The 10,033-nt window shown below is 39.5% G+C and overlaps 1 protein-coding gene across 1 annotated transcript in view; it reads right to left on the bottom strand.

The window, feature by feature from the left end:
• Positions 1-10,033, bottom strand: part of LOC135224427 (FAS-associated factor 1-like) — a gene marked incomplete in the record, with an annotated part of 195,290 nt that overhangs the window by 63,835 nt on the left and 121,422 nt on the right. The window contains 1 exon segment of the mRNA XM_064263419.1: positions 9,386-9,540. Within this exon segment, the coding sequence (XP_064119489.1) occupies positions 9,386-9,540 (155 nt within the window).

The raw sequence follows: 10,033 nt of genomic DNA, 5'->3' as shown, positions 1-10,033 counted from the left end.
CACAGTATGCCGACCACTTTACTTGGTATACTGCCACAAATGATTTTGATATTTCCTGCCATCTGAGCTGCTGCTTTTTGCGAAAACCCTCTCACTCGGAGGAGATACTTGAAAGTCTCCACCCGTGAAGCGATAGGGACTTCACCGACTGGTGGTACCTCTCCATGTGCAGCTGACATAGTAGGTTGCTCCATGGGGGTAACTCTCTCTGCATGTCTATTAACCCTCTTATGCCGAAGCCCTAAAAATCAAAATCTCTCCTGTATGCCGGCGCCGGTTTGGAGTGAGCGTGGAAGCGGAAAAAATAATTTTTTTTCAAAAAATCACAGCGCGCTTAGTTTTGAAGATTAAGAGTTCATTTTTGGCTCATTTTTTTTCCATTGCCTGAAGTTTAGTATGCAATCATCAGAAATGAAAAATAATATCATTATCATATGTAAATAATGCGATATATGGTAGCGAAAAAAAAAAATTCATAGATAATTGTATTCAAATCACGCTGTGCAAAAAATGGTCAAAGCTGACGAGTTACTTTTTTTTTCGTTGTATTGTACACTAAATTGCAATCCTTTTGATATATAATACATAGTAAAACAATAAAATCAACACCGGAAAAATATTATCACAAAATGATGTACGAATTCGTAACGCGTGGACGTAAAAAAAATGTTATTTTCAAAAATTCACCGTAAATCTAAATATTGTTCTAGAGACTTCCAATTTGTTTCAAAAGTAGGACAAATGATTGAATATTACGATACTGTAAGAGTTTTAGATTAGAATTGCAGATTTCGACCATTTCGGAAGAGTTAAATTTGACCGAATGTCGAAATTTTTATATATATATTTTTTTATATGCACATATTTCGGAGATGGAAAAAGCTACAACCTTCAATTATTTTTTATTGTATTTTTCATGAATTTGCGCACATTTTGATATATGAAACTCTATAAAAAGGCTAATATGAAAAGGAGCAAATATTACGATAATGCGATGTACGTATTTCGGAGACTTGCGGCCGCGAATCGGCGCGCGTAGTGAAGGTAAATATATTTTTCAAAAATTCACAATAAATCACAATATTGTTTTAGAGACTTCAAATTTGTTTCAAAATGAAGAAAAATGACGGAATATTACTAGGCTGTAAGAGTTTTAGCTTACAATTGCGTTTTTCAACTATTTCGGTAGAGTCAAATTTGACCGAACGTGGTTTTTTTTCTATTTATCGTGATTTATATGCAAATATTTCAAAAAAAGAGAAAAGCTACAACCTTCAATCATTTTTAGTTGTATTCTACATGAAATTGCGCACATTTTCATATATAAAACTTTATGTAACAGCTAATTTTAAATGGTGCAAACATTTCGACAATCGCACAAAAAATTCTGATTTTTTCGGAAGAGTTACCGCGCGAACGTAAGGAAATTTTTTTTTTTTTTTCATAAATTCACCATAAATCGAAATATTGTGCTACAGACTTCCAAATTGTTGCAAAATGAAGGTAAATGATTGAATATTACTAGAATATAAGAGTTTTAGCTTACAATTGCGTTTCTCGACCATTTCTGTAGAGTCAAAATTGACTGAAGGTTGAAATTTTTGCACTTATCGTTATTTATATGAAAATATCTCAAAACTGATAAAAGCTACAATCATGAGTATTTTTTTGTTGTATTTTACATGAAATTGCACACATTTTCATATATAATACTTCATGTAAAGGACAATTTAAAATGGTGCAAAAATTATGTCAAAGTGACGAAATAATTTCCGAGATGTGTCACTGATACTTTTTAGTGTGATAAGAAAGAAATTCGCAGTTGCGCGCCTGCGTAGCGATTGTAAACAAAACAATGCCTTGATCCGTGAACTCCCAGCATCCCCCAAGGAGCGTGATACAAAAGTTTTCGGCTGGTAGGCCTATAAGTATTTTTCCGCGAATTTTTAAAAAAACTTTTTTGAGCCGACGTATGATACGTCCAATCGGCATACGGGAGACATTTTGACTCGACGTTTAATACGTCCAATCGGCGTAACAGGGTTAAGAGTTCCAGCAGGTCTGGAAACCACTCTGCCTTCTGCCATAACGGAGCTACCAGGGTCATTTTGAGGTTCTGAGACTGCATTACCCTGTTCAGAACCTGACGGATTAGACAAAATGGAGGAAATGCGTACACATCCAGATTGTCCCAAGGGTGTTGTAGCGCATCTTCTGCTACTGCCTCTACGTCTGGGACTACCGAACAATACACTTCTAACTTTTTGTTGTACCTGGTTGCAAATAGGTCTATAATTGGTCTTTCCCACAACATGAGCATCCTGTCTACTACCTGTTGGTGCAAGGACCACTCCGTTCCCAGTATCTGATCCCTGCGGCTCAACTTGTCGGTCACTATGTTTCTTTTTCCTGGAATATATCTGGCCCTGATGTCTACTAGGTTCTCTACAGCCCACTGATGAAGTTGAACTGTCATCACATGTAACTCCTGAGAAACTAGGCCTCTTCGTTTGTTTATATAAGCTACTACTGTGGTGTTGTCTGACATCAATACCACTGAATGTCCCTTCACTCTCTGCCTGAATTCCTGTAGAGCTAGAAATGCTGCTTTTAACTCCAGCACGTTTATATGGAGTTCTCTGTCCTCACAACTCCATTTTGCTGACACCATCAACTCCTCCATATGGGCTCCCCAGCCTTCTAGTGACGTATCTGAGAACAGCAAGAGGTCCGGGGAGGGTTGTTGAAGGGGGACACCCACTGTCAGATTGTCGTCGTTCACCCACCACAGCAAGTCTTTCTTCACTTCTGCCGACAAAGGAATTTGCTCATACGGGTGATCTACTATTGGTGACCAAAATTCCTTCATCCTCCATTATAGAGACCGAAGATGTAGCCTTCCTTGTGGTACTAGCTTCTCCAGGGAAGTTAGGATTCCCAGTACTACCTGCCACTGCCTTGCTGGCTGTGTTTTTTTACCAGAAAGGCATTCACCACTTGTTTGCATTCCTCTATTCTCTGGTCTGTCGGGAATACTTTGGCTTCTATTGTGTCTATAACCATTCCCAGATACTCCAGACATTGACTTGGATCCAACTGCGACTTCTCCTGATTTATCACAATACCTAGACTGTGACAAAACTGCAGGAGGGTCGCCCTGTCCCTGAGTAATTTCTCTCTGGACTTCGCTATCACCAGCCAATCGTCTAGATATCTTATTAGCCTGATCCCCTGAGCATGCGCCCACGTTGACACGAGAGTGAACACTCTTGTAAAAACTTGAGGAGACGTTGTCAATCCGAAGCACAGGACTTTGAATTCGAAAGCTTTCTCTGCAAGACTGAAGCAGAGAAATATCCTTGAAGACTGATAGACTGGTATCTGAAAGTATGCGTCCTTCAGATCGATTGTTAGCATAAAGTCCCTGATCCTGACTGCTTGTAGAACCGTTTTTGGAGTTTCCATTTTGAAACTGGTTTTTCTTATAAACAGATTCAATGTTGACAGGTCTATTACTGTCCTCCACTCCCCGTTGCCTTTGGGTACCAGGAAAATCCTGCTGTAGAAGCCTTATGACGGACTAGATACTTGTTCCACAGCCCCTTTTTTCCATCATCTTCTTCACTTCCTCTTGCAGAATAATGGCTTTCTGAGATTCCTAAGCATAAGCGAAGTGAGGTAATGGGGTTACCTCGAACGGAATCAAATACCCGACCCTGAGAACATCCACCACCCACTGCTCTGCTCCCAGTTCCTGCCACACCTTCCAGTGATTTGCCAGGCAACCCCCCACTGGTGTGGCCGAGTGATGAGAAGCGCCCATCCTATCTTCTTGAGCCTCTCCCTCTTCCCCTACTCCCCCTTCCTCTGTTGTTTCTATTTTGAAAGGGCCGATGAACTAATCTCTTTGGGGAAAAGGGTCTTGTTGCTCTATTAGGGATGTTATGTCTCACTGTCTTCTTCCGAGGTATTTGCTGTTGCCTTACCTCCATAGAGGTAGCTTGACTGTTAGAAGTTTTCCTAACTGCCTGGTGTACCCATCTATCATTAGTGTCCATCCTTCTTCTATCTATAGCCTCTTCCAGTACGACCTCTGGCAACAGCAATTGCGACTCCAAGATATTCCCATTCCTCATCGCTAACAGGGAATCCAAATCAACAATGCGGCTTAGTCTAGCCAACGCTGCATCTCTCCTCATTAACAGGATATTTGCCCAAACATTGGCACTTAAGTTCGTCAAGTACGCAATTGCTTTGGAACCTGATTGTAGTAATCTAATGAACAATGATTCATCCACTACCTTTCTTTTCACTTCTGAGGATGCAATCTTCGCCACTGCTGTTGACCAAAGATCTAACTAAGAAGCAGTCTGAAAGAAAGAAGAAGCTGTTGCTTCTAACGTAGCAGCCTCTTGTTAAGTCATCGAAGGGCACTCCATTTTAACCTGATCTAAGGTTAATCCAGGCCTTAACCTTACCACATAAGGGTTCACTTGTCTAGATAGCAAAGGGACCTTCGGTGCCGTATAATATTTCCTTTGTTCCATCATTGGAGGAGGAATAAATTTAAATGATCTATTAGATCTTAAGGAATTATCTCTTCCTGCAATCCGTGCGTTTACGTGTTGTAAAACAGTCCGCATGACTCGAACAAGGCAATTCATACGACACCTTGGTATCCTTTTTCAATCCAAATACCATGTCAATTCCCGGAGGGAGCATACTGGCAGGTGTTTCTGTCTTCTCCGAAAGGTTATTGAATTGACGATCAAATCAATCACCTCCGGATAAGAAGCCAGAAACTCTTGGTTTTCTCCTTCCTCTGGCTCTAACATACTGTTCTCCGCCACAGGGGATGTTATCTCACTCCTATCCTCTGACAAACGGCCGGGGATTTTGCGGCCGCCTGCCCCTACGGCCACGGTCTCTTTGATCTCTGATGGCCGCAGCTGGCTCGATCCCAAATAGTCAGCAGGGGAATGAGAACGCCGCACTCTTTCTCTGCTCACGGATCTAGAGCGAGAATCTCGTCTAGACCTCCAAGATGAAGGCTCCCTTAAAACTGAGATAACTTCGTCTCTATTAGGATTGCTATCGTTTCCGAGTTATGGAGAATTCGGCCTCGATCTTTCATCCAGACGGACAATGCCTTCCACGAACGTATCACACAAGGTTGCCAACTCTCTATTCTTCGTTCTTTTAATAGGAGCCTTATCATCCTTTGTCCGTATATTGAACAGCCTTACAGGCGAAACTTGAACCTGCATTCAATTCTTTGCTACACCTCTCGCTGGCAAAACCAACCTTGGTTTTGCCAGCAGTATCGTAGTCTTTGTAATCTGTACTGGTAACTCTGCGTCGGCCGCTAGTTTATCGGCCGTCGCCTCTCTCGCTTGTTCAGACTCTTGCACACGGCTTCGTCCGCTAGCTTTGTGCTTACCAGCCACTGACTTCCCGCCTTTCCTGCTCACTGGGATACGACAGTCCTGGTCTGAAGATGAAGAAGAATTCACTCTTCTCCTCTTAGCCTGAGGATCAGTCACGAAATCCCGAATCCTCCAACGCTTGACTGGCGCTTGCCGTGACGTCATCGAACTTAGCAATGACGCCGAACTAGAGGAAGAAGACGAAGAAGAAGACAAATCACACCTTTTCTTTTTGTCTTTCTTAGCCATTCTCTTCTCTATATCCTGTAATTTCTTCATTACAGTGTGTACTGCCGAGTCAGAAAGCGTATTTGAGTCCGGGTGCAGCGAATAAGGCCGAGAACCAGTAGCCTGTGACGTCATCGCGTCTGCCATATCGGTGTGTGACGTATGTTGTGACATCACCAATCTTGTAGGGAGAGATTGTGCGGCTTCTGCTGGCATCCGCACGTTTGCCGCCAAACTATCCCCCACGTTCTGCATCGCTGTAAACATAGAATTTGATGGCGTAGCCGCAGCATTATTTCCCATAAATTCTAAGCCAGGGGGATGAGGAACATTCAGCGCTGCCTGACCCTGATGGCATCGTGACGCCATATAATGCGCCAGCAAACCCTCCAAGGTTGGTACGCCTGGTAGGCCTAGCGCTGCCCACGTACCTTCCATCCTATGCGCTTCGGGAGCCAGTGCTTGGAACAAAGATGGCGATGCTCCCTCCCTACCTGCTGGGAACAAAGGAGCGTACATATTATGCATAAAATTACCCAAAACCTCTCCTGAAGTTTCTGATAACGAATTGCTAGGAGAAACCGAAGGGGTATGGGACAAATCAAAAGCAGGTGGCAAAACATTTGGAGCAGTCTGATTTATTGCCAATACAAAAGAAGCCGGTAAGGTTTGGTCATCCAAAGATGGTGTCACCTCCTTCCTTTTGTACTGGCCTTTCTCATAGAACTTTTTCCACTGTTCCACCGACCAACCCCGACAAACAGAACATGGATTAGTAATCGTACATACGTTTTCCCTGCACCTACTACACGTTGGATGAGGATCCGTCGACACCGAAGTTAGGAATCTAGAACATGGAAAGCCACTGACTCCGGGGCATTTCTTTTGTCTCCTCTTCGAAACGGCAGAAGATCCCGATGGTGAAGCGAAAATTTCCATCTTACCACTTATACGCTCTTACCGATCACACTCACACTGGGCACACTCAGAGAAAGAAAAAATTTAAGAAAAATGAAAAATGAAATGGATAAAAAACGATTATCTTAAAGGCGGTAGGAATATATAGTGGACCCCCCATATTCACGTTCTCCGGATTCGCGGACTCACACATTCCCAGATTTCTCTCGGGAACGTTTCCCTGCATTATTCGCGGAAAATTGGCGCATTCGCGGTATTTTTCTATGAGAAATATCCACAAATTCCTGGTTTTTGTTATCAATTTAATCATAAAATGCACTTTTTGTGATAAAACTATTAAAAAAACCAAGTATGAACATTTTCAGTGGTTTTTCTTGAGTTTTAGCTAACAAAATAGGCTGTTTTTAGCGTTTTTATAGGGGTTCCAAACATTCGCGGGTTCTAACTATTCACGGGGGGGTCTGGTATACATCCCCCGCGAATACGGGGGGACCACTGTAACTGGTGGGTCACAGGACGCTGAGGGCATTCTGGGTATACATGCTCCGTGACCTGGTATAGATGTCAATAGTCCCTGGATCTCACAAGTGTAATTTTAATTCTACCGGTTTCCAGCATTGGTGCTAGTTAAATCCTAATGTTAAGACCGAAGGTTTGTTACGTATATGAACAACTACAGGTCTTAAAAGAACACATTTTACTGTTATTTTCTTGCCGATAAAAGATATATAAAGAAAGCTCATACTACGATGAAATCAAATGAAAATAGCGAATGGAATCACATAATTTTTTTACACAATAAACAAGCCTCCAACACAATTTGTTAACGAAAAACAATTTAGTTCACGAGGTGTATTAAATTCATATTTCGACTTAAAAAACATGTACTGTAATGAAAAATCACCTTGTCTCATATAAGTAAAGTATCTAGACATTTTATGCTATCTAGAAGCAAGGCAATTTGCTCCAAATTGAGTTAAATATGGTGAAATAAACTCATATTTGCCATCAGCTGATTTTCAAACCAAAACATTGACAGCTTTGTTAGTATCTTATGATACAACATGAGAATACATACATACAATATTACAATAGTTTTCAAAGATTCACGAAAAGGAGGCATATTCGTTGTGTTTTTATTTCATAAATATATATAGTCATCAAAACCCTGGACAGGCGCTCAATTATGTCGATGTCGGGTCAGAATCTGATTCCCGTTCCATGTCCAATTTATTTTTTTATGCTAATATATCATAGTCAGAATGCACTGAACCTCCAGAATTGGCTTATATTAATGAATTACTAAATCATATATGTAGTATACTGTAGGCTAGGCTACTGTATTCGTATGTATACGATATACCATATCATCATCATCATCATCATATATGCTAGGCTAACTTGTTAATGTTATTCAATTTCTCTGTACTGCATTATCATAAGCCATATGCATTGAACCTAAAGAATTAGCTGAAATTAATAATTACTCTGCCATATATGTATAAAGTATACTGTGCAGTATAGGATATGCTACCCTTTATGTAAAGATGGTACTGGTTACCCTAGTGCAGGCTAGGCTATATTCAAGATACGATTTTTCCAACAAATGATGTGTCGTAAGTAGGAGAATACTTGTATACATATATCAATTATTTTCAATTTAATGTTATATCAAGGGAGTTTCAGTTACAAGGAACAACTATTTATGTTTATTAGCTGATCATTGGCCTCTCAACTTTCCCTTTCAAACCCTATGGATGCAAGACTAAATGAAGACCTTTTCCATCACAATTGTAGAAAAAATCAGAAGCCTGAATGTATAGGTGTTCTATTCTGCCAAAAAAAGTAAAACAAAGGATAGGAGATTGTAGAAGGAGGCAAACCACTTACTAATATGAAAAAAATTTGGAGAAGTCAATTTTGCATATCATTCCTTGTTTCTAGGTATACCACACTAAAGTCTTAAGTATACAAAGAGAGAGAGAGAGAGAGAGAGAGAGAATGGGGGGGAGGGTACGGAGCTACCTTGAACCATCCTACAATTTTTACTTGCTCTTATCCAATGGGCAATTGGCTCTATTAATCCAGATAATCTAGAGATTAATGATACTAATCTGTAGATGTATCTTAAACCAGAATAAAATTAATATTTCAAACTGAATGATAATTACAAAATGTCCAAGCATGTCAGAAGCAGAATTTTGACATAAATCAGTATATAAAGCACAAATGACAGCTTTGTTTTGGGGACTGATACTAGCACAAGACAGCATTCAGAGAAATCAAAGCATATGTGTCCATGTACATGCATGTTAAGCTGGCCACAAACTATCAAACATGGTCGATAGTACACAACCATTCTACTTCATAAAAAAAAAGGAAGAAACGGCATCAAACTGGGAGAGAACTGGTGTGGATCCTGGGAGGCACAGAAGACATTCAGCACTATCAGAGTCACACAGAGAAAAGAGAAGCATTGATGACAAACAGTGGACTGTGACCTTGGCATGTTGAGTCATTTCACATAGAACAAGCTAGGTATTAATGTATGAAAGACTAATTTATAGAAATTATCTTAGCTTGATTATTAAAAGACTTGAGGCTATTTCTATATACAGCACATTCAAAATTTATTCAATGTCTAATAAAAATTATGAATATTTTAATCATTTTGTATTTTTCATAATTAACAAACCTGAGGTCTTAACATTAGGATAAATCTAGCACCAACTGGAAAACCAGGAATATTAATTTAAAAAATTGTGTACACAAGGAATTATTGGCATCTTTATACAACATTAGAAAATACATACCTTGCTTTGTTAGTTTCATGTGTAAGATCCCAGCCCCAAATAACAAAATTTGATGATAAATAATCTACAATTGATAACTGGCAGAGTGCTTGTGAGCAAAAAACATTGGAGAGGACACTACCGTCATGATGTAAATAAACTGCTAACAATTTCCTCTGGAAAGGAGAAAATATACCTTAGCATAATTATTGTAACACAAATAAATCTGTGAAAATATTTGGACAAATATTAAAATCAATATTACACTAAAAATAAATATGAAAATCTAAATTTAAGCATATAGTGGTCCCCTATTAAGCCTAATAAATTTGTTTTACAAGGTTTTACAAGGTATTAATTTCACAAAGTTTGAAAATGTTAAAAATAACCTCTCCCATACAAACTACTTGACTAACTATTATCCATCTAACAAATAAAAAAAATCCAACATATTAAAAAATAGTAAGTTCACATCTCTTATCTGAAACCACTGGGACAGCTGTAATTTAAATTTTTGGATTTTCACGGATTTCGGAAAAAAAACTGGAAGCTTGTTTTCATAAATACACAAACACACTTTATTTCCAACAAAAAGTGTCTGTGAAACTCTGAAATATATAGCATAAAAGAGCACCACAATCTATGTACTACAACCTTAAAATTTTGTCC

This window comes from Macrobrachium nipponense, chromosome 20 (assembly GCF_015104395.2).
Source record: "Macrobrachium nipponense isolate FS-2020 chromosome 20, ASM1510439v2, whole genome shotgun sequence".
In the NCBI taxonomy this organism is placed as follows: domain Eukaryota; kingdom Metazoa; phylum Arthropoda; class Malacostraca; order Decapoda; family Palaemonidae; genus Macrobrachium; species Macrobrachium nipponense.
This window is presented reverse-complemented; position numbering and strand designations above follow the sequence as displayed.